At 45.2% G+C, this 25,737-nt stretch overlaps 2 protein-coding genes across 4 annotated transcripts in view; both read right to left on the bottom strand.

The window, feature by feature from the left end:
* LOC146197345 (peroxisomal acyl-coenzyme A oxidase 3-like) overlaps positions 1-2,069 on the bottom strand; it is a 30,557-nt gene extending 28,488 nt beyond the window's left edge. For 2 of the 3 annotated variants that reach the window (XR_014706190.1, XM_084599166.1), the window contains exon 1: positions 1,435-1,842. Coding sequence is in view for 2 of the 3 variants with exons in the window: in XM_084599166.1 (XP_084455292.1) it covers positions 1,435-1,584 (150 nt within the window). In the remaining variant the exon portion in view is untranslated. Of the gene's footprint in view, positions 1-1,434; positions 1,843-1,957 lie in introns of those variants that run through there. The other variant, XM_084599167.1, reaches the window with a different exon arrangement.
* A 1,607-nt stretch (positions 2,070-3,676) lies between these two features.
* LOC146197346 (RRP15-like protein) lies at positions 3,677-10,705 on the bottom strand. The gene is made up of 5 exons (XM_084599168.1): positions 10,554-10,705; positions 9,670-9,974; positions 6,147-6,226; positions 4,746-4,896; positions 3,677-4,232 (listed from the first exon to the last, which is right to left on the bottom strand). The coding sequence occupies exons 1-5, from the start codon at positions 10,570-10,572 to the stop codon at positions 4,128-4,130; spliced, it is 660 nt and encodes a 219-aa protein (XP_084455294.1). The 5' UTR covers positions 10,573-10,705; the 3' UTR covers positions 3,677-4,127.
* Positions 10,706-25,737: the final 15,032 nt, after the last annotated feature.

Raw genomic sequence — 25,737 nt, forward strand, 5'->3', positions numbered from 1 at the left:
CAACTAATGTCCTGTGACCATCTTCGGTAATAAGGTACCTTTATAGGAAGGTCGGCACACTTTAGGTGCGAAATAGGACAAGAACGCCACCAAGAGGAGGTTGAGGTCGACACAGAAGACAACAGCAGCCTCATTTTTTTTTTCTTGTTTCATCTTAGTCTGTATCTTGTGTTCACTGTTACGCCCACAGTTAAAAAATGTGACCAAGATGTACACAGTACAGCACGATGCACTGTTAAAGGGAACATGGCACCGCGTGGCTGCAGCACTTTGCAAAACACTCCAGCGAGAGCTGGTGACAAACAATGGCACAAGGTGCATCGACAGTAACCACTGATGACTGCTCTTCTCCAGCATGCAAATGGTGCAGTTCATTTCACCAGTTGTCGGTGGCAGCGTTTTGCAAAGTGTGATGCCATGCGACTGCATGTTCCCTTTAACAGTGGACCGTACTGTGCAGTTATGCCCATGGAGATAGAAAGCTTTGGGTCCATCCAACAGTTAGTACAGGAGGAAATCCTTTTGTTGGGTGCCAAGTGCATGTTTTCAAAGAAGACGTAAATACCACAGCCAATAATATAGTGTTAGAAGTGCATCATATTGCAGTTTGCATGATACAGCTATTGTATGTATCTTGGTACGGAGCGTCAGATGCCAGGTCATCCTCGGGAACCAAATCATTCGAAATGGTAGCTGTATATGTGCAACTCTTTGGTAGTGCAGTGCAAAGCTTCCTGAATTAGCTGTCAACCTGTGCATTGCAGATCGTATTAATTAGAGCTCATTCACAAATCAAGTTGCTTTATACAAATTATAGGGTAAAAAAACCAATTTCTTCTCTAATTCAGGCTTCCGATTCAACCATACCATTACTTGTTCCCTTTCCTTTGCAGAAAGCACACGATTTGATATTTTTCAAAGCTGTGGTTCGCACCGGCACTTTCTGCGTATTTGCAAAATTAAAACACCATGACGAATGCAGACAACGGAGTGTGCGCTGGTCGTGTGAAAAAAAAAAAAAAATAAATACTGGCTCCATAAGATAAGGTACGTGGCAGGGTTGCTGTCAACACGACAGTTTATTTTTCTCATGTGCTTTGCGTGGAACATCTTCTGCTCACAGGCATTGTCGACTACAAAGCGAAAGAGGCCTCTGATCAGGAAATTTCCTGCACGCGCCTCATTAAACTGAACCCGCGCGCTACTCGCCGTAGCAACAAGGCCGCAATGTTGTGAAATGAAAGGCAAGTCTAGTGAGCAAAACTGAACAATGCATTTTTTTTTTCCTGGTCTGTCTTACTGTTTGAGCACTGTATTCAAGAAATGCGCTCGTGCGCTGACGTCTGCTGGCAGCGGCGCGTTGCAAATCGAAGCTCGCACGAAACCGCGCGTGCAGCTGAAATGTTTCGAGCGGAATCGCTTCATTCACCATACCTTGAACCTTATGATGTCTTCGCCCTCGAGAGCCACTTTCATCTTTCTCCAATCAAACGAGGCTAGCTTCCTGTAAGTGTCCAGCGGTCCCGGAGGGAACGATGGCATGTACTCAAGCACAGAAGCGGAGTTTTCATCTTCCGACGACATTGCGAGTAGATGAGTGCCTTTGCCCTATCGTTAAACTTGATCACACTAAACGTCGATCAGGACATTCCCATGTATACCTGACTCGAGCGTGGTAACCTACGGAACGAAAGTAAACACAAAACCACACCACACTTTTTCCTTGATTGAGATATTCGACAAACAAGTTTCGGCAAGCCCACTAAAGCTAGAGCAGCGACAACTTTCCATTTCGGTCATACCCGTTGCACAGCAAACTAGTTATCGGTGTGGTTATGCAGTAAAACCATGTAAAACCATGTAAAACCATGTAAAACCATGTAAAACCATAGTAAAACTGAAGCCTGTAAAGCAAATTCAAAGCATGCAGTTTGTTTTCTATAAGAAAATAAGGTACCTTGCATGAAGCGGCGCATGCTGGGTAATCCGCCATGTTGTTGTCGTGTCAGCAGACCATGGAGCAGACGACGAAGGCAGCACCACAATGCAGCATCGCACTAGAGCACAGCCACGTTTATGTGGTCGCTTGAAATGCGCGCATGCGATTCTGACGCGATAGGGATATGCCTACACGAGTGCGAGAAGGCAAATTAATTCTCTGGTGACGCTGACGTGAATGGCTCGCACGGGCCAACAGAGCGCGAGATCTACGCCAATCTTGGCAATAGTCGCCAGAACTAGAAATCACGAACACCAGCGACGTCGATTGGCGACCACAAGTCCAGACCCATAGTGCAGTCGTCCACGAGTAGCTAGTTCACTGTAGTTGCGCTACACGTCATTTGGTGTCAACATGGCGAATATTACACAGCATGCATCGCGTAATGCAACCTAACTGTTCACACCACTGTTATAACACCGTGGTTCAGACTAAACAACAAATTTTGAATTTGTGTTATTCTTTGGAATAGTGCAAAAAATAATGTACAATCTTGGTCAAAAGTCTTTACGACAAAGCACTTTCGAATCAGTAGCAAAACTTATATCATACATCTTAATTTTTTTATCGAGTAGTTTCAGTGTCAGACGGGTTTTGCGTTTGGCCTCATGAGCATGGTGCTCGTGACTCTTTGTTTCGTAACAGTGGTTGCAAATTAGAATAAACAAATCAGCAACCACACTGGGAAGTTGCAGGTTTAACATTTCGATTGGCTGAACACAGCGTCATACTGGCATGCATATGCGAGATCACTTGCGAGCCTTTTTATCGTGGAGACTTAATAATTTTCAGCCCCAACAACAAGCTCGTTTGCGGTGAAACTGCACACAGAGCTTGCATACTGCAACTTTTGTATTATGGCAAGTTTCACAACGGTACTTACTTAGTTGCTGCAAAACATAATACTCTATGTCCAGATCGAAGAACCTAAATATGCAAACACCATTTTCTCGCTTTTCTCAGTTACAAATAAGGAAAGTGGTAAATATTTTTATCAGCAGCACAGATTTCTTTTTTTTAGTACCTTAAGTTTGCAGTAACAGCCACACACACTTCCCACGTGTGTGTGGCATCACACTAAATTGCATTCTGAAGCCTTTTGATGCTTTTGGGTATCTAAATATTAAAAACAGAGTTTGTTTACTGCTCGGCAGAGTAATGCACATGTTGCGTGCCGCTGCCCATTGTTAGCAGCTGCTGTTTCTTTGCGTTGTATCCTACTTAGTGCGATGTCCAATATGTTGGACAAAAAATGAAGTGCAAATACAGTTCAAATTTCTACTTCTTCAGGTTCGTTTCATTATGAACTTGATATAAAATCAGTTACGCTCACATCAGCAACAGGACCTGCCTTTTTGGCAAGTACATCACTGCTGCGTCGCAGAATGCCGCCATGCTGCAGCTCAATTTTTTGGAACCTTTGTTAGGAATTGAATTCATGGATGCTGGATTTCATGAATGCTGTGCATCTGGTGCCAAAAGGTGTCAAACATACAGGATAACAGAGTTTTATAAGGATGAATGCCTTGGCACTGCAGTCTTGGCTAAAAATGGAATGTACAGGACAAAATGCTCATAGCTCAGTCTTGGTAGGCTATTACTCATTAAACTGTTGTGTGCAGCTGCCGTTGGCATGGTGGAAGCGGCAGCGAAACTGATTCACAACAATCCAAGCAGGAGGTGTTCCGACATCTCCCACGCCAGATGAATAGGTTTATTCAGCAATTTTAATAAACGCTACATCAAATATACTAAATACCTCACAAGTAAGTACCTCGTGCTGAATAACTTCCATCTCAATTGGCTTAGACTTTCAAAAATAATTGGCGAGTTTACTACGTCTACATGAAACGACCTGCTAAAAGACAATACATTTCAGACCTTGTTTTTCCAGTTTCATGCATATTTATGAACATCTGAAATGTGTAAAAGTAGAGTTATTTTGCAAATGTGCTAACTAGAATTGAATGCATAATATGCAGCATATAAAATGTAAGCAAAAAAGAGGTATGTTCACTAATGCAAAGGAAAAAAAGGTCACTCAACTGGCACGAAGAGAGCTTGCAGCAAGACAATGAAAGTGACACTGATTTTATACAGTATGTACACAATGCTGTTCCTGCAACAGCTAGGAGGCTTCCTCTTCTTCCTTGTCCCAGTCCTTCATTTCAGCACCAAGCATGAAATCATCTCGAAGCACTCCCCAAGACTGCTGTTTTTCGGCCAGTTTTTCCTGCAAACAAGCTTTCCACAGTTACAACAGCGCAAATGAAATCATGGAGTGATCAGCATCACAAAACTAACAGCTGAGCAGTATGCAATACTTCGCTGTTGTGTAAATACTTATTACATGAGCAAGGCAGGTCAACATGCAAATGAATAAAGCAAAGGCAATTTGTACCTTGAACGACAAACAAAAAATTTTGCTCAGATGTAAAAATTTAATTTAAAATAAATTATTTAAAAAAAAGCTTTGCTTTGTGTCTTGATTGTGCACGAATAACAAAAACCCTCAATGTTTTTACATGCTGCAGCAGGCACATTATTCCTTTGCTATGACATATGACTCTTTCAGTAGCAAATGGAAACCCATCGAATTTAGAGTTACAACAAATGCAACTGCAGTAGGAGTTAGAAGACTTAGCAGGTATAGTGAAAATGATGTCTGATGCTTCTTTTTCCACCAGCTTCCGACATTTCATAAAGTTAACATAAAAAAATCGCCAACAAAACTCTTTTCCCCCACCTTGCTCTCCTTGAGCATGTCCAGAAATGCTCCTTTGCTGAATGATTTCATGACTTTGTCACGCTTGGTCTCCGACTGACCAGCTGAACGCAGCTTCTGTTCGACTTCCTTTTGATGAGTTTTGACAGCATTGAAGAGCTGCACAACACCCCTGAAAAAGCAATCGAGTTTCACTGCCACAGTGCGATCTTAAATCCAATTTTCATTCCAATTCGAAATCGACTGTATCAGCTTTCTAGGCCACTGTGCTTGTTTGTACTGCAGCCAAGAAGACACGGTTACCGCTGACACTCTAAGCTTTAGAAATTAAACTTTTCTTTTTGCCTTTATTTTCAGTGAAAGAGCCTTCTTTTCACACTGAAATGCGTAAACTTATTAATATAGGCCAGCTTCAATTTGCCCCCGTGTTGACTTTAATTAAAAGGCACTAAATGGATCGGGAACATAGCTCCCACCACAGCGTACCTAAAACATAACTCAGCCAATAACAACAAAAAAGTACGAAAATTATCTCGGCAAATCTACAAATGGGTACATATTATGAACGGCGAAAGTACTCAGAAAGTGAGAGTGGTGCCTAAAATGCAGGTGCCCATCCCCTAGAGGCCAAAATGACAGTAATAATCAGCATGCATGACACTATACACATTTCACACGCAAAGGTAGGCTAGAGTGGATCATCTGCTTTGGCTGAAAAGTAGCTTGTGGTTTTTAACCTTCATTCTCACACTTTGCTATCAGTATTCCAAGGCAGCAATGTAGGCTGTTAACAAGGAGGTTAAGAGAAAGCAAAGATTTACAGTGCAGCCAGTTGAAAGAACTCGGCACGTGCAAAATCTACTTTTGTTAACAAGTGCTTGAGTGCGCTCCCTCCAAAAGTACCAGTGCTTTTCATTACCTGGTGGAGCACTTATGTATTTTCACCAGAAATGTTTCAGAACACGAGAGAAGCAGTACAGCTTATGAAGCTTGCAAAAGTACATACAGAAAAAAAAAATTATCACATCGAGCTAGCTAGCAAGCATCAGTAGTCAATGCCACCGACACTGTGCGGCACGTAAGGACGACCACAAAACTTTTTCTAGTGCCACAGAAAGAGGCTACCAGCAACAGAGCTAGCAAGATACTGACGACGAAGGAAAAGAGATGGATAAAATGCCTCCAATCCAATTACTTGTGCCTTTTTAGTCACATTATACACATTCTTAAAAAAGGAAAATCAAAATGATTAGCACAGCTGAGGAAGCACACCGAGTACAGCTTGATGGCATTGCTATCATTAGGTTAGCCACACCATTCAGGACAACTTTATCACCAGGCCAGCATAACGAATTCAGTTTGCACACACACACACAATGAGAAAATTGCAATTTCATCAAAAGGATCAGAAATGTTTCTCACTTTGTAGCAATGCGCGCCAGCCGTTTTTCGACTTCATCATGGACAGGTCTGACCCTGCTCATTTCCTCCCATTGCCGTTTCTGAAATGAAAGACAAAAAAGAAAAAAAGGAAAAAGAATGGCGATTACACAACTAGTAATGCAGAAAGTCAGCGCTAACAGGAATGTGATTATCTTGCAAACAGAGAGATGCAACCCATACAAGGTCTCTTCTCTATATGAAAAATGACTACGACCAAAAGCATGCCTTTCCTGGAAGCCTTTGCGCTGCTTGTTCCGGGGAAGGTAACATGCAGCAAAAAGCAAGGGTTACGCACACGCGGTAGTCACAATAGCGCACCAGTGGGGTAGCACACAGCCTGTGTGGGGTGTCTCCCTTTTACCAGTCACATTCTGCAGCCATACAGACTGCTTTTGAAAAATGACAAGCATGCGTCACCTTCTTTTAGCATGCTAACTGTAAGACAAAACCATCACAACGAAGGTCGTCATAATATACCTGTACAAAGCAATTAGGAACGGCAGAAATATGTTGCAACTCATATGAGTATAACAAAAAGATCTAAGGCGCAATATCTTAGCTGTGCAAAGGTAACTTATCTGTTCACAAAGGCATTGCTTTAGTGCTTCTTATCATGTGTATTTATTTATTATAATATCTTCAATACCCATCATTTGGTACTAGAGGGAGTAGAGCTAGGAAAAAAAAAACGCCAAAATAAACGTGTTGACAATCCTCAGGGAAGAGAGTACGGATAATTGCACACTGGTATGTCTGACGTATCAGAAATAAACATTAAAGAAAGCTAAAGAATACAGTCAGTCAGAAAACTGGTACCAGGACGACAAACTAAATATGAACATGAAAAGCTTGTAAGGCAGAGAGAAAAGATACAGGTAACATAGCAGCAATGTCAAATGGCAAAGTCTCTGTTCTGGTAACATGAAGAGGGCAGAAAAATCTTGAGGCACTCAAGACTCCTTCAGAGCGATAAGGCGAAAGCCTTTGGAGCTGGTTCTATTATACTGTTGTTTGACAGAACCCCGCCGAACAAACAGTGCAGGACAGCAGCTTCTTCCGTGCCAGATTACAGGTGAGTAAAGGATAGAGGTGAATGGCAGTGGCGTGCGCTCGTTGCACAGCTTTATGTTCATAGCTGGCGGCAGATAGCATGCTACTCAAGGAGAAGTAAAATACGTTTCTCACGTGCCCGGTGTGGCGTAGTCAGTTAACGTGCTCAGCTGGTGATCGGAGGGATAGGAGTTCGATTCCTGGTGGAGGATGATTTTTTTCTTTAACGTTAGACAGAATCCCACTAATACCCCACGGAATGTTGTGGAAATATCTCGCAGACAGATCTCGGCATGCAAGATTTTCACCGTGAGCCAAGTAAAGCTTTAGTCTTAAAAGGCATATTTAAATAAGTGTCCTCTGGAGTTGTTCTCCCACACCATTGATAAATGTCCCGCATAAGGGGAACAGTAAAATGGATGTTTTACATATAAACTGTTATTGCAATTTATTAACCCTTTCGCTGTCACGAACGTACCAGTACGTTTTTGCGCCCCCCCCCCCCCCTCCCAGTGCCACCGACGTGGCGGTACGTTCTCTATCGTGCATTCAAAACTTCGCGCCGAGCACAAAGCTGGCGCGCTTCGACAGGCTGCGCCATCTGTCAAATCTTTCTACAAGTTCATATTTTCGCCCGCTATAGTGTTCTAGAATTGAGAAGTGTGCTGTCTGCCGCCGGCAAGCTGGCCATTTCAGCGATGACAGAAGAGAGGGTGCTGTGTGCAAGAGGAGCGCATGAGCGCTGACCAGACAGCTGGGTGAACTGCCTCCGCCACCGCTAGTTCTTCGGACCCTAAAGGCACACAACAATAAATTTTGTTGCTTTAGCTCGCACATGCTTCTCTAAACGTATTAAACCTATTCTGTGCACGAATAAAGGAACTAGTTTCCTATAAAAGCGGCCGTTGTCAGGGAATGAATGTATAAGCGGCGAAACACTTATACATCCGACGCCTCTTTTCTCACACAGAATGGCTTGGGGAGACTCAGGGGCTGAAAAAAACTGTGCTGTCATAATTTCAATCTGCCAGGAATCTAAGAACATATCATGACTATGTGGGATTGTGTTTAAGACTGCTTTTTTGTTGTCGAGTCAGATACAGATTGCCGATGAACTGACAAGCAACAGTAAGACATTTCCTGAATGTATTCGATACTTTACTTCTCAAACGTTGACAGGAAGTCCAATGATGTATGTCTAACGTATATTTATGGTCACACTGATTTTGATTATCGGATGCGCCGCTTTAAATAGGCTAGACTGTGGTCCCCCATCGACGCTCGCATGGACTGAAAAACCAATGAAAGGTGTTTTAGGCTAGGCTAGTGTACTTTAATTGCTTGTGCCACATGTAAATAACGATATGTGAACACTGCTTGCAGACAGAAACTATGTCAGGGGCTGTTGAATACTTATTTGAATTTGGGCGGATGTGTGAGGATGACAATACATACTATCAGCAGCAAGAATTGACAGACAGCGAGTGTGAGAGGAAAAAAAGCATTTAGGTATTCACACTAGCCAATCACCTGAAAAGTATGAACAGATGAAAGGACTATCGAATGGTGGTATTGCCTGCAAGTAAAGAACACCCTCCAATTTGTGGCTGCATGCTTACAGCGCTATACAGTCAGGGTTTTCTATAATCTCAAAAACATTTTCAAACTACTTAAAAAAAAATATTTCCAAAACATTTTGTGCATCGTGCTCTGCATCGCAGTGTGCACCCCCCCCCCCCCCCCCCCCCCCCCCAAAGAGTACATTAGCTGTTTTCGATGTATTCCATTTAGTTATAAATTAGAGTGATGGTTGCTGGTCGGTGCTGAATGTTTAGTCAGTAACAATATGCACTATAAGTAACCACCTGGCAAATATATCAAAGGTATCTGACATGTTTTACATACTAAAACTGTCAAACAATAAAAGAATGCAGTTGTTCAATGAATTACGCTCTTCAAAGAAGCATGATGAACACAGTGGTTTATGCTCCGAGACTACAGACCACTTGCAACATCGGAAAATACACTGCGTGAAGTAAATATGAACATCGCCACTGGTTACATCAAAATGCAGCGAGAACTTGAGAGCTGCTAGCACAGCCAGCAATGTCCCCTTCCTAGGACTGCTGTACCTGCCACGATGGTGCTGTTCCCTGGCGCCCTCTGACCACTGTACAGAACCTATATAGTGCTCGATTGTTACAGCATCAAACAAGACCTTTTCATTTCAACCACAATCTGGTGGCACAATTTGGTAATTTGTATGTCCTTTTAATATATGTCTTATGGTTTGCTAGCATAGACCTGCCCAAGATCTGGACGAAATTTATATTGCAGGACAAAACTCCAGTTTTCTGAAACTTGTTTAAATTATGGCCTTCGTTTTGATCCACTCATATGGCCAAAATGTTACAACACACAATCGATTAAGAGCAAGAAAACGAGCCCAGACCTTCTCTTTTCTTTCCCGCAGCGCGCGTTTAGACAGGACCTCTGGCTCGTCAGTTACTGCCTCCTTTTCTTGTTCTTTGACTTCTCCCTTGTCGTCGACAATTTCCATGACTGTGGCCGGCTTCTTGCGCGCTTGTCCATCCTTCTTGGCTTTGAAAAGAATGGGCGTCTTCGTTCTCGGTGCTTTAGTGTGCAGAAGCTTGCCAAGCACGTCCGCCCATGCCTCGTTACCCTCGGCGGCCGACTCATCGGAGCCGCTGGCAAACTCCGGCTGCTCATCGTCGGCGCTGTGGTCAAGTTCGTCGTCTGGAAGCGAAATAAAATATGCTACCAGTAAGACCTAAGGCGCATCGCATAGGTGTGATCGGTATCACGTGCGAAGAAGCGCTATTAGCATGACCTAAACCATAAGTTTTTTTTTTCTTTACCTTATAAAGGAGGCTATGTCTAGAAAGACGTCCCTAAAAACAAACACACAAGCAAGCAAGCTCTTACCCTTTAACCGCCTGTTCACCGATTGAACATCCACATTTTCCCTGTTCGTACTACAGACGCCAACCGCTACATAATTAAGGAAGAAGCATTACCGATGTAACAGCTGCAAGCCATGCACTGTATACAGAAGAAAAAGTGATAAATGGCAAAGCACTGAAGGATGCGAGGTCATTGCATTAGTACTTTCTGACATAAGCGTTTCAAAGATCGCAATTAGAAGCTACCTTAGTTTTTGAGCTGACCAGCAGAAATAAGATGATTTGACAAAAACAAACCACCATAGACATTTATAAATAAACACTGCGCACGGCGATAAACACTGCCTAAATAAATAACGGGAGTTGGCGAGCACAAACAGCAATATGTTGAAAACCACGCGATCACACTCACCTGTGCTGTGCGCCGCCATACTAAAATGAATGGCAGCAGCCAGCAGCGAGTCAAGTCAAGGCCCATGGTCAAGCCAGGGCAGGCGTAAGTGCAACTTAGTTAATTGAAATAAGCCAGATGATGGTGCAATTATAGTGTTCTATAAAAAAAATCATAACTTCTAGAACACTATAATGCAACTGAGTTGCAATAAGCCATTCGTTATTGCAGCCCATGATGGGAACATGTGGCACATGTGGCTTGGCTTGGCTTTGTTTGTTATTATTGTGCTGAGTGCAACTTTTAGCCCAGTGGCCATTCTTTTGTAATTGCTCTGAAAAATAAATGAATTGAATTGAGTTGAACACGTTGTAAATCTTTTGCTGCCAATTTAGGGCAATGCAACAGATCCTAACCGGCAGCACTGTTATAATGCATAGCATGCAGGACCTTGTGCAGCAACTAGTGACGTTTTCTGTTGCTCTGTTCTGGGAGAAATGGAGATCATCAAGGTGAGTTTTAAATAACTGCCACTATAATTCTTTCTTTGCAGATGATTTAGGTTTTTGTGGCATAGAGGCTTGCTTTATCTGATGTCACATTGCATGCCTGCTTTCATCTCTTGTACTGACATTGTGCGAGGACTGTGCGTCTTTGTCATGAATGCGTATGATGTGCATAAGGCAATCCCAACTATATATTAACGCTGCGGCCATTTATGAATTGCTTTGTGACCCAACCCTAATATGCCTTTTATAAACTTAGTTGCTCACCTATAATAATATAAACAATAAATCCAACAATATACAACAAACAACAATAAACCATACTCTTTTTTTTTTTTGTCTAATGAAACAATGCCAGCAGAATTATGGAACTTTTGGAGGAGTACAAGTGGATTCAACATTGCCTCGAGGAGATTCTGGTTTCAGGCTTTAATGTATGGTAGAAGTGCTGGTAGCAGCGTGCTGACACACAAGGGTGTGATTTTGAGCCAAATTTTAAAACTTTTTACTTGTGTGGACTTTTTTTTTTTTTTTGCAGTAACGCAAGCCAAATATTTTTTGGACGTATGGTTGTCCACCAGTAGTTCTATAAAGGTGTGGTCCCATTGCTGTCAGTCTGCGGAAGAAGACTGCTTTAAACTTGTACCGGTTTTGAGCTTCAAGCAATTGCCAAATCACAGTGTCATTTTATTTTTTTGTTTTATGATGTGACCATAGAAAGCCTCGCTATCTTATTGCAGGAGTCAATAATAGTGCAGAAATAACTGACATACCTGGAAAGCACATGCCTAGAGAGTGTGGCGGTACACACTGTGGCATGAGGCACAGTGGGGACGTAAATGTTGGGCATCTTTGCAAGTGATGTACGAGACCAATTTTTTGTTATTTGTGAGCACTGAGGCAATAGTCTCTCCATTGCAAGGCACCAGCGGCAATGTTGAACAGGTTTTTACCGTTCTTTGCATGTTGATGTGTGGCAACGTGTGAAACATCCTGTCTATATGACTTGTAAGAATATAGCATATATGTATTAGTTACAGGCAATATTACTGTTACATCTGCAACAATTTGTTTACGTATGTAAAATATGTAAACAATGTTCAAATGTGCAGTCCCTACTTCCATCTTTAATGTTTGTTTTTATGGAAAGTGTGTTTTAGCTGACTGTTATACACATAGATATAAAATAAAGCACTACTGTTCTTTTTTTTTTTTGCTACTATTTTAATTTTTATTCGTTTCAGCGAAGTAAAATCAGTAAAATCACTTCTACTCAGGGTATTTAAACCCAGCATACCGAGCTGAGCGAAAGTCATTTGGAAGCACCTTCTGGTTTTTTCGGCCGAGCCATATCCATATCCAGCGGACAAACTGCCGATAAGCAGTGTAATTAGTCTAATGGAAAAGAATGAATTAGCACACACTTGGGGCTGAGCTGGTAATAGATTGCACACGTATGACCAAAGGCCTCGTATTGGAATTACAAATTCCAACAGCTGCCACAATTTCTGGCCGAGGAAATGGCAGGATTTATTCTGAGCAATAGGCAAGATTTTTTTTTAGTATATTTATTTTCCCGTGCCTATAATGTACCTTAATTATCAGATATGTGCTCAAAAGCTCAAAGGGTGAATGTACGCATGATTCGGCTCAACCGGCGTCTGGTGAATCGCACTTTTAACACTTTCCTGTCCGCGGGAAAAGGGGTGGTTTTTGGGTGGTATCATTAATATTTTTTTTCTTTAACAAAACTTGCTTGGTACAGGAATCTGTAGTATAAAATTGTAGAGGAGGAATTCCTCTTCACAATGGTATTAGTGAAAATCAACATGTTTATTGAGTAAGTGATGAAAAAGACATCAAAAACTCGGCAAAAAATTGAACGAACAAAAAAAGTACCAAAATTTTTTGACATAAATAAAAAATAAAACGTTTTCAAAATATATGTTTTTTACAACAGGGACCAATGCAACAATGCAGCCAATTCTAGCTTTCTGAGTAGAGTATTCGCAGAGTTCGGAAAGAAAACAGTATATTCGAGGTCGATTACGCCGAGGTCGACCCCTGGCTGTCCGTTAGCGGAAAACGCGACTCCCTGCGCTACCAGCGGCAAGTGATACTGCCCAAACAACACAACTGTTACCCTGCAGGTAACAGTTGTGACCTTCAGAACAGTGATCTCTTCTGATCAGCGCGCAACAAAAGCGGAATTTTCGGGGGGCGAAAGCGAAACATCCGGGCATAGCTGTCGACGTTCCGGGTCGGTTTGACGTAGTTTCGCTGCCAGTGCTAAGGTATGAAGAGCTGAATTCATCTTCCGAGTCATCACTACTGCTGTACGCATCGAAAAACTAGCTCTCCGATTCGTCAACTTCCGCGGAAACGCGCCGTTTCCGCGCAGCAGGAGCGCGCGACGTCGACGCCATGATGTAAACAAGGAGCGCCGATCAACGTTACTAGAAGCGCCGATCACCTCCTGACTTCGGAGACCATCTGGACGGCCGCGGCAGGGCGTAAAAAGTAAAACCAAAAGCAAAACTGAAATAAGGGTCCCTCTCCACTTGAAGACGTCACTTGTCAAGAAGCGCTTCGAAAGCGAGAAAATTCGGATCGTGAAACCATCGATAGCGGGCGAAACTTATCGGGGCATGGCTGTTGATGTTCCGGGTCGGTTTGACGTAGTTTCGCTGTCAGTGCTAAAGTCTGAAGAGCTGAATTCATCTTCCGAGCCATCACTGCTGCTGTTCGCACCCCAAAACGAGCTATCCAATGCGTCAACTTCCGCCCCGCAGGAGCGCGCGACGTCGACGCCATGATGTAAACAAGGAGCGCCGTTCACCTGACTCCGGACCCCATGGACCAGCAGATCCTCGGTGTCCAGCAAACAAGGTTCTCTTCTTTAACGCTCACAGCGTGACCAGCTCTAACGTGACAACAGCCGCCATGAATGTAGTACAGAAATGCCGTCGGCCGCGCCTGCGACGCAAGGGCAACAGTAAAACGGCAACTATTGGAGTCGCTGCTCAGGTGGCTAATATCCCAGGTTCCAATGCCACACAGGAAATCCGTGCACCAACGTCGTCAGCAGTTCGACCGCCACCAGCGATGAAGCAGGACAGTTTCCCCCGCTTCCCGACACGCTCAGGATTCTCGCAAGTAAGGCCCACCCTCCTGCAAAGTCAGCCCTCTGAGTCTTCTATAGCAGTTACCAACCCATTCACCGTTTCTCGTAAGGACGCCTCGCCTGCGCCAGCGCAGCAACCCATAAGCCAGTTTTCCAAGGAAGACCACCAGTTCCATTCTGCTCGTGAGGCCACGCAAACCAACCACAATCTCATCGCGAATTTTGTTGATCGTATGGATCGTATGGAGCGCAGCCAAAACCAAACGGTAGCCGCTTTGCAAGCCATAAACGCAAGCCAAAACCAGTTGATCAAGCTATAGTGCTCTAGAAGATTGGGCAGTGTGTCGACCGCGCAGCGAAATGCATGGGAGCGAGGGGCCGCTTTTGCGATGACGGAGGCGCCGCAGCGCAGAGGGCGCCACCAGCAACTGGTGTGTCAGCCGTCCGAGCGCCCGCGTATGCGCGCTGTGCGGCGGGGCGGATACCGCGCGGGCTGTACGTTCTTGTTTGCTTGTGCGTCGTCTCGAGCTGTTCGCGACAATAATTTACAAATATGCCGGTTAACGGTGCTCAGTACTGTTAGCAATCACCTAATTTATTTTCCATTTTGGCCGTCGGCAATTCCTCGGGGAAGTAACATGACAGGAGTTGGCTCCTGTCAGAAAACAGCTTGGAGAGGGCCTGCGTACGACTCGCACAGCGCGCTTCACTCGCCGTACAGCTTGCTTTAGCATTCCTAAAGCACCTAATTCACGTCCAGAAATGTAGTCGTTTTGAAAAGAGGGCAGTTTGGAGGCAGGATGTATGAAGAAGTGAAACATGCAACACGTGCGTTCGAGCGCTGACTAAAACTGGTCACAGTAACCCCATTATCAAAACAGTCCAAAATGGTATATTCCGTTGTTTCCCACGCCAACTATGCCGACTACATTACGTCACTGAAGCCACAAAAGTCGGCAGTTAGTTGGAATGAATTAAATGTGGACTACCCCGCATGGAGGTAGAGATTGTCTAATCGTTCAAGAAAATGTTTCCATTCTAGGGTACGCAAGCCACCGGTAATATGCAAGTCATTGCCTCCAGAAGATCACTCTAGTCCTGTTTTATGTACATACAAAAAAAAAATGAATAGCTTTGAAAAGAAATAACGACGGAAAATAGAGGACGCAGAGGCTATACTGGTATACGCTTATTCGCTTCCTCTAGATCATCCTTCTGCGAAAGAGAGGTTGTGAGGCCGGCACGGTTTCTCACCACGAACAAAAATAGCGCTATAGGTTCGAAGCTAGGTCGCAATTTACTCAAAAATTTGGCTCGATGCACGGTCCTTTTCGACTGTATTGCACTTCAGATTTTGCAAACTTCCTGTAAAATGTGAAGGTTCGGAAAGTTGGCCTATAGCGTGCACAATGTCTCCAGATAGACGTAAAAGAACGGCAGGGATCAGTTTAAGCACCTGGAATAAGTCGCCTCTTTATTAATTATCACACTAATTGCGTAGCGTCTGAAAATCGCTTCTAAGAGAACCGCACCCCTCCTCTGTACCCCCGCTATCCCACGGCCGCTACGCGCCGAGCGGCGAACGTGGCACCCCTGTTGCACGTCGCGCCCTCTCGCGGGAGTCGGTTCTTGTCATCGCAAAAGCGGCCCGCTCTCCTGCGCCGGTCGCCACACTGCCCAATATTCTAGAGCACTATAATCAAGCTTACTCAAGTTCTTATGGAGCGTCACCATGGCGGGCTCCAGCCAACCGTTTAACCTGCATCCAGGAGCCACGTGGATCCTTCAGGGGAACTGCCATTTTTTTTGCGTAGGCAGAGTTTCTGCTCCGCTACCCGGCGGGGATGGGTCCTACTGTGCTCCTACTGCAAGAAACCCGAGTTCCAACTCTAACACTTCCAAGATATATAACGTATCAGAAACCAACCATACCGCATCGCCAGCGACCAGTGACTAGACTAAACGGCACCGTGTCGGATGGACTAGCCTATAAAGACAACGCAGCGGTTCTGGTGGCCACGCACATTCCACATGTTCAACTAAATCTCAGACGATGGTGTACAGCTTACCAGGAGATCGTTGCAGCCGTCCTCAAGCTGTCTAAATGCGAATTAGTGGTTGTATCGGTTTGCGTACGACCTTCTATTCGCAGAAGCGTCTCAATTGATTGGTCTTGGATCTCGGACCTTCAAAAGGGGCACCCTGATGCTATTATCAGGATTGGCGGTGGCTTCAACACGCAACACACTGAATGGGGATCGAGGAGAGAAACGTATCACGGCTCAAATCTCATGCGCACGATGAATACGACACACTTCAGTCTTCTCAACGAGTACCTGGGTCGAACCTGACGCGTTCCAATGCACCCCGATTATTATTTTTTTTTAGTGTGAAAGCAATAAAAGGGGTCAAGATCGGTTAGCAGCTCCGTTAATCTTAGCTGGCGAACTTGAAAGACTCGGGGAGACGTGCGTTGGAGCGGCGTGTCGAACATTTTTTTTTATTTCACTAACTTGCCATAAGGAATATTATAAAAAGTCATGTAACTCGTTTTCTGCCAGAAACTGGAGAATGCTTTTGCTTTTAGTGTTGTCTGTTTTCCACTTAAGGAAATCTTCGTCCCTCGTCGCCGACAGTCCCACTTCCTGGAGAATCCGTGTTTTTGACGCCCTCGTCCCTGCACAAGTTCACAGCAGGTGGCAAACATCCACCTCTGCAGCCGGTGTTGAACATTTCGTGCAGGTGGTTGGTCCCATCGACACTTGACCGATGGGGTAAGGGCCGCCCCAGCCCTTATCCTTCTAAGGGATACCTCCTCCAGTCTACTTAAGTTATTAGGGACTCGGGAGAGGGTAGGATAGGATAGGATAGGATAGGAAATACGTTAATTTCTCTAGTAAAGTCCTGTGCTAGTAGCAGAGAGAGGATAAGTACACGGCGGGTTGGGGGCACGTGTACTTTTCCGCAAAGAGGATGCTAGGATGGGGACAATGAAGCGGGCATCAAAAGGTAGCTCAGTGGGGGGTGCACTAGTGTTTGGAACTTTGTGTGTGAGGTTGCCAACTTTTCTCTGTTCAGCGTTCTCAGCATTATCTTGTTTCCATATGTCTCTGAAAGTGTATCTTATATCTTTGTTTCCTTATTAAGTTCATATATCTCCTGTGTTACACGTAGTGCCTTTGTCACTCTTTTCAGTTGTTTTACGGCGGCTATGCATGTCTGTATAGATGTGGGCTTCTGTTCTGGACTCTAGTTTGAATTACTCATGCAACGCCACGTGGTTGTGGCCTCTCGAATCAGCTTAGCCAATCAGAGTGACGGCACAAACAAGATCGGACAAGATTTTTAGTCGGGGGTGGTAATGAAGCGTATCAGTGCTTTCAAACTAAAAGTGGTCAAGAAACTCTAGTAGCTATCAAAATAGTGACGACTGAGATACAGAGTGCTAAAAACAACCCACCTTGAAGTATAGAGACTACTTGAAGTCTACCCACACCTCACATGTGAGAAACGAGAAGGTGGCGCAGACAAATGCGAAACCTTAATAGCCACAAAAACGAGACATGCAGAGCTCTATGCAGGAGAGCTCGCATACTCCAGTTGGCACCGACTCTGTGATAGATTGCAGGGCCATTGGCTCTTCTCATGGGGAATATCTTTCCGGACAAGCGCAGATGTGCCTTTCGACGGCTCCATCTCCCTGCGAACCTTGACCCGTCGCTCGCACCCAGATTCATCAATATGCGTCTTGTTGGCCACCATTACATGGCCAAGACTGCTGTCACTGTGCGGCAGCCCTCGGGACGCTCTTGCTTCCGGAGTTTTTCGGCGCCGACTACTCCTTGTTGGCACGGCTGCGTCCTGAGATTGAAAACTGCGGCATCAGCCTCTACTCATACCGCGGCCGCGAAAATGGGTACTCGTGTGTTTGCTGAAGGCTACGCGAGCAGATGGAGGCTGATTCCGTGCCCACTGTAGAAGGAAGGCACAGCAACCGATTCTAGCTGATATTTACTTCTTCCTCTTCGTCCTTCTCAAGCGTCAAGCACCAGTCTTTATTCAATACACTCCGGGCCCCGAGGGGTCAACCTCTAATGGATTTAGACGCTGAATAGGCCTAACTAGCTCTGATCCTCGCGGTAAGCTAATTAGACGTGTGCGGACTATCAAATCCTTACTCTATATACATTCGACGATAACACCAGTCCGCCAAAAAGGCTTTGGTACGTTGCCTTCATGAATAATTACAACCAGCATTGATTTTGTGAGCGTTGTGCACTTGTCGAGCATGTAAACTGCAGACAGCAAGAAAGTCATGGTGCCACCGTTTCCGATGAATCATGACCCGCTGCCGGTGAACCCGCAGATTTAGACCATTCATTTATTGCGGTTCATCGCTACTTTCTGACGTATAGACAAGTGACGACAGCGCAGCAAGAAATGACGGAGTTAACACGTCTGGCTCATTAGAATAAATGAATTTGATCGGTCTTGAATTAACAGCTTCAGTTTCAGACGTTAATGTTCCCTGATGTTGCGTATCAAAATATCCTTTTCCGAGCGTTTTCCACAGGCACATCTTTATGATTCTGATCAATTTTTTCCAAAACCCGCCCCCTAGGGAGCTCTCTCAGCAATAAACTTCCATGTTATACTATTACTAGCACAGTCGTCTTTCGCATGTTGCTGTTAAACATAGTAATGTGAAGCTTTGCTAGGTCCCTATATGCCCTTTTGAATGTCACCGCATTATCATTATCGGAATAGACGACCTGCGGGGTTCCCCGTCTAGCACAAAATCTGAAAGGTCGAGGGCAAGCTCAAGATGGATTGCCCTCACGGCGGCACAAGTAAACAATGCGATGTACACTTTCTCTTGCGACTGTATTTCAGCGAAAATTGGTCCAGTAAAATCAACACTTGCAACTTCGAGAGGTCGAACTTTCTGTAACCTGTCGCATATAAGATGTGTTGTCGGAGCTGTAGCTGCTCTCAGCCGAAAAGGCGCGCACACTGCACACTTTGCCAGGACACTTTTAACACACTGACGACCTCGTTTCACCCAGACCCTTTCTCGTAGCTCGGCCTGTGTGTCGCTTACACGATCATTGAGAAAATTGCGATGGGCATGCAATTTCACAAGACGTGTTGACGGGTTTTCACCATAGAGCAACACGCGCTTTTTCTTTAGATCTCGCTGCACGATTGTGAAGGGTCTTTAAGATGCTGATGGCGTCGTCATGTGAGACTTATTACACTTGAACACCCTCTATTGCTTGTATCGACATTCTACTGAGCAGGCTTTTCAAGTAGCGAAAATGATCGACGTTGCTCAGGTATACGTGTGGAAAGCATGGTGGTACATGCCCCAAAAGATTGGTCAGTGGAACACATTGCTGTCAAAACAGAGCAAGTATAGCTTTGGCAGACGGGAACCTACTCGGCCTGGTCGTTCGGCAGCAACCATTGCAGTAGATTGAGTGCCATCAGGAGTTCCGTAGCGGTACCGGTAGCATGACAAGGAACATTCACAGCAGGTGGTGGCGCTTACAAACCCTCGATGTGGTGACGGAGTAGCCCCAAGGTTTCTGCGGGGTATCTTCATACTAAAAAATTAGGGCAAATTCGCCCACCTCCGCGTCCGAAAGAAATATCTTGAACTTTTCGTTTAGGATTGCAGGCTATTGTTGAACATTCGGAGTCGTTCCTGAAGCTGCCTGAAGGCGAGCATAGTGCCAACGCCCGATTCGATGAGTGAGCAACTTCATACAGTTGGGTATGTAAAGCACGCTAGGTGCATGGTACTCTTGGCTTTGAAGCGCTCCATCTGGAGTCAGAAAGGCAGTTGGTGTCAGAAGGCGCTCTTCTCTTGGAGGTTCGCTGGCAGAGCATCTGGTATCCTTTCCGGAGGGTCGATGCATTGTTCCTTGTACTGTAACCTTCAGGAAGTATCGAAGGCGGAGCTCACGATAGCCTCCCGGGTTTTGGCATCGAAATGTAGAAGGAAGGCACACCAGCCGATCCTAGCTGATCTTTACTGATGTCCCAACATGGCGCTCACGCTGCCTCTTGAGCCCCTCGCTCTCACGCTTCTTATTTTTTTTCCTCTTTCTCAAGCGTCAAACCCAATTATTCAATACCTACACAACCGCCCCACACGTAAGGTGGTTCCGGAGCGTGCTAGCTCGAACCTTCAAGCCCCGTAGTGCAGCCGAGCATCCACACGCAGAAGAAATCAATAATACATCTTCGCCCACCCCCCCTCCCGCACTTCGAATTCAAGTTAGTTAGGAAGGCTTTAACGCTGTACAGTGGACACCACAGCAGATAGCTCACTGCCTAAGCACAATCTGCTAGGTCTCCGAAAACCTTCGGCCATATATCACCACGGTTCGCATTGTCCAAAACACCACCACCACCCATACAGCTGTTCTACTCTTCGATCCATCGGCAAAGCATCCTCGTGGCTCTCCGTTGTTCCGGATGATCGGAAGCGGATCGGATGCAACGGTATATCGTCACCCTACACGGGCCGGGTCTGCCCTTTTCGTCTATCGCCGTTTGTGTGAGTGCGCTTGGTCCGGAGCCTTCATTTATACGCCTCGGTTATCTCTCCAATGTCGCCTGTCGGACACATTGCTAACTCAAAAGCAACTGCCTTCGTTATATCCGAATTTCACTCCCAGGTTCCAAATTCGGGCGCCAACGTGTTCAGCACGAAGCGGAGAGTCTCCCTGCGATGACTGGTTCGGCCGCCACGGACCTCTTATGGTCACCCCCATTACAGTTTCGAGCATGAAAGGTCATCGGTGTGAATCCTTCATACAGGCTGGGTCTTAACTCGACTAGTAATTCTGTGTTCCATATCGTACCATATCGTTTGCTGCCTGATGCTGACACCAATCTCGGGCTCGTCCGGGTGGCATGCATATATATTGGAACGTGTATTGCGCCGAATGTCCAGGAAACGCCCTGTGCCTAGGAGACTGCCGAAGTCCGAGAGCGGTCCGAGCGCGATTACAGGCAATCAATTACGTCGTCCACGCCAACTACCCACTGATTATCTCAGCTTCGTCGTCGACTATTGTTTGTATCAATATATATATATAGTCATCCAAAAAACAGCGCGAACAAACGGGGACGAAAGGAAGAAACCACATAAACAAGTGCTGACTCTCAACTAAAGTTTAATCGCAGGAAGCACGTTTATATAAGGAACAGAGACAATAAAACACTAAACTCAGAACGCACGTGTTACTATGTGATATCCAGATATGCAACTTCACAGTCACGCAGGAGCAGGGAAGGTTTGCTGACACACAATCTTCCTTTCTTAGCCATATTATACGCCTCTATGATTTCCCTGGTCAACTGGTCGGGGTGTTACTGTGAGGTTGCATATCTGGATATCACATATAGTAACACGTGCGTTCTGGGTTTAGTGTTTTATTGTCTCTGTTCCTTATATAAACGTGCTTCCTGCGATTAAACTTTAGTTGAGAGTCAGCGCTTGTTCCTGTGGTTTCTTCCCTTCGTCCTCGTTTGTTCACGCTGTTTTTTGGATGACGTATCACCAACTCGCCCGCTTAACTATCCTGTTGAATATATATAGTGTTCAAAATTCGACTTTACTGATTATTTAAAAAAAAGCAAAATGTCGTATGCTCATACCGTTTTTGTACATTGGTAATGCGGCCAGGCGGACACAAATGAGGGTATTAATTGTCCCCGTAAACTCAGTAAATAACTAAAATTCAATAATTAACTTTTTAATTGGCTGAAGTTGGCGTGCATATTTATATTGAGAACTTGGAGGCAAATGCTTTTAGTGCTATTCAATTTTGTAGAATTTTATTAACGCACCTGTGTCCTGAGATGCGCGCATCTAAAATTTCGTCCCAGTTCGTCTAATTACGCATGCGATACGGTGGCTCTCGGCGTGAAGCACCTCCCACGTGTGACGCAGCTGGTGCGTATGACACTGCCCATTTGCGTTGCGCATGGCACTGCCAGATAATCATATTTGACTATGTGATTATCCTATTGACCAAAGCGGTGGCCTTGTGGTAGAGCATCCGCCTCGCATTCGGGAGGTACAAGGGTCGATCTCTGCGTTATCCACTGCAAGCAGCCACATCACTGCATTACCTCGTAGATAATCTAGGCGCTGCCAATCAATCCGTGATTCATGCCCACGTGATCGGCAACACCAGAGTCCCTAAAGTATTGAGGGACTCTGGCAACACTTAGAGCTCCCTGATCTCTTTCCTGGGTAACAAAATCCCCTTACCTGCCAGTATGTGCACTCAGGCGAAAACTATACCTACCAATGGCAAAGAATGTCCAGCCTGATGACCTCATTCTCACAGCGCAAAGCGGACAGTCAAACGGCTACTCAAAATGCACATATGCCTGCAGTATCGGGGCAGTAAATCTCCGAGATCGGCCCCAGCCTCCCAGGGCAACCTGCAACCGCACGACCGCTTCAGCTTCAGGCAGGTTCAGACAGGAGTGCAACAAAACTATACTTCGCTTTGTGTTCCAACTCCGGGTCTCGCCGTAGCTTATGGGCCCTGACGGGCTTTCAGGCGTTGCAGAAAACCAGAAGTGGGTGCCTGTCAAAGCAACGATTAGCGAGGTTCCAAATACCATCCGACTACAGAAGTGAACTGAGACGGCCCATTGAAAGACCTTCCCTTATGTGGCTTTTGTGCGGGGCCTTCAGCTTGAGCATTGACGCACTGCGATTTTTTCAAGCCTAGATTTCAAATAGAGATCATATTAACCAAGTATATAGTAAATGTGATGTGTGCAGAGATCGAAGGGCGTCTGGTTTTATTAGAAGATTAAAGGCTCTAGACGTTAGTCGGTGTATCGTGTTTCTGGTAGATTGTATACGGGGCCTTCGTATGCATCCACAGCAGACAGCCGTTTCGTGCGTTGGGTGTCTATCAAGATCCTAAGCAGATTGAGGTAGCAACTGACTTCACCAACAAAAATGCTGGTGCAATGAATATTTCGGGTTCCCAACGTATTCCTCCTGCCTCACGGGAATTAGCGATAGATCTAATTTTTTTATCGTGAGGAACTCCACTCGGCTGTTGAGGGATGTAAGCGTTCGTCTTCACCAGGGCCAGATGGAATCACATATGCTGCGCTGTCCTACCTTGGCCGCGACGCCCGAGAAGAGCTCTTCGAATGTTATAAGCACTCTTGATTAGACGGCGTTGTTCCTCACGAATAGAAAAATTTATTCGTCTTATACCCCTAATAAAACCAGAGATATCTCATCTCGAGGTCACATTGGACAGGTAAATACCTTTGGCCAGTTGCGTGGGAAAGGTCACGGAGAGAATGATTTGACGCGCTTTGAGTGGTGCCTCGAGCACTATAAAATATACCCAAGGGCCTGTTTTCGATTGGGTCATTCCTCTGTTGAGAGTGTCGATGATCTCATGTCTGCGATACAATAGAAACGAATGAAACGTTTGTCCGTGGCACACTTTCTAAGTGTCCAGGATTGCATCAAGTACATGCTACATTATGGCCCATGAAGCCATTGATGCTCTTGAAGGCATCCGTGGTTGGATGTTTGCGTGTGTAAAGAGGTATCTGACCGGATATCATTTTATTCGTTCTGAAATTGGTCTGACATCCGCGCATTATACTTACCGTGGTGTGCCTCAGGGTGGGGTTTTCAGCCCTACTTTGTTTAATAAGGCACTCATCGCCTTCCCAGAGAACCTCCCTAACACCGCCCAAATACGCGATGACATCGGCATTTGGGTCTCCTCTGGGATGCGTCTCCAGGTGCGTGCAAGACTTAGCGTTTCACCTGATAGTGCGCGCTACTGGCATTTACACGAAAATGTATGACTCCATATCTGGCATGCATCGACGCTCACATCATTTCTTACCGCAAATTTCATCGTTTCTTAATTCTGATAAACTGCGTTCTATCATGAAGCCCACATTGCGACCTATTAAAAAGCTAACATCTATCCCTCATTTACTCTGATTTCTTGGAGGAGATTATGAGTCTCGTCGGTGCACTCAACGCTGGAATTCTATGGAGCGCTATTTCGGGATTCTTGCGGTACATTACACCAGTACATTCAAACATGTGCAATACTAATTTGTATGCCCTCCAGGTAGTCTAGTGTCGGACCCTTCGTACATTTCTGGGTTTCTCACGGAGCGCACCAGCATTGGAAATCATTGCATTCGCCGAATAGCACCCACTTTCAACTTATATTGCTTTCGACTCCTTGAAAGTGCACATACGTAATATGTTTCAAAGATTCCATAGCACCACCGTGCGCCTGTCTGTGCAGAGACCACAATCTGCACTTGCAAAGGTCATAACAACGATACAGTCCATCCCGGAACAATTCACCCGACAGAACGACCTCCCTCTATACTGTCGTGTATGTGGCTCCCATGTGTGCGTCTTGCTATTTCGAAGATAGCAAAGAAATAAATTGGGACCTTACTCAAGTCTCTATACGGATGGCACGGTAGCCTCTACTAGTTGGGCTTGCGACGTGGCCGTTTCTGCGAGACTAATTAACTAACAAAATTAACTAGTTTCGTGAAAGGCTACATCTACCTGGGCAGAACTGGCTGTACTTTGTGTGGCTGTAAATTATATCTCTAAAACCTCAAAATGTGCTGTATTCTGTGACTACAACTCCAAAGGAGCCATGCAATGTCTTCAACCTGCCTTGAATCATGGCGACCATGAGCAAGTTGCAGCGGAGCTACAAAATCTGCACCACCAGGCAATAGACGAGGGTCCCGAAATAATAGCATTTTTGGCAACGACTATTCTCAATCGGCTCGCGATACAACCAACAATGCTCAGCCGATACCACTGACAAGAACTGACGTAGCAAAGTACCTTGGACTGCTGACCCCAAACGTAACTGTACAGTCATGACCTACCCACTGAGGCTTGATATCCCCTTTCGCACCACTTCGACCCAACTGCAAAACCACATGGCCTCCCCCGCTGTGATGCTGTGTTTTGCCGCCTGTGCTGGGAGTGGCGTTTACAAGCGGCTATTTACATCTCTTCGAAATGGCGTACTTTCTAATATGTGGGCAGTGCGGGTGTGATGAAACCATTGGGCGCATACTTTGTCACTGCCCTCGGTTTGCGCGAGAATGTGCCTTCTTCGCTGCTACTCTCCGCCGCTTGGACTCTCGTCCTCTTACGGAAACAAAGCTTCTCGGCCTTTATATTTCACGCGGTAGTGCGCTATGCGCTTGTTTCGTTGTCGCGTAGGAAAAAAAAAAAAAAAAAAAACACCTTACCTCGCGCTCTGTCCCTTATTTCTTTTTTTTTCTTTTTTTTTTTTTAAAGAGGGGGAGTAATGCCACCTGGTGTCCCCATGTTCTTGCTGAGCCTGGAAGAAGAGGACACTGAAGTTGACTCGCGTGCTGTGCGCCGAACTTTGCCTGCTGGTACAGCTTCGTCCCGTCGTTTTAGTCACGTCTAGCCCTGTTGTCCGTGACAATATAGAGAAAACATTTACCATAAATTAAAGCGATGAAGGCGTTCCTGAAGTTCCTA

Source organism: Amblyomma maculatum, chromosome 3, assembly GCF_055883805.1.
Source record: "Amblyomma maculatum isolate TAMU_Amacu chromosome 3, ASM5588380v1, whole genome shotgun sequence".
NCBI lineage: Eukaryota > Metazoa > Arthropoda > Arachnida > Ixodida > Ixodidae > Amblyomma > Amblyomma maculatum.

What these genes read in the sequence shown, in the direction of transcription:
- LOC146197346 (XM_084599168.1), bottom strand. An exon ending in TGCGGGAAAGAAAAGAGAAG is followed by an intron (nt 6,227 to 9,669) that starts GTCTGGGCTCGT and finishes CTTTCATTTCAG; the next exon opens with AAACGGCAATGGGAGGAAAT. An exon ending in ACATGCTCAAGGAGAGCAAG is followed by an intron (nt 4,233 to 4,745) that starts GTGGGGGAAAAG and finishes GCTTGTTTGCAG; the next exon opens with GAAAAACTGGCCGAAAAACA.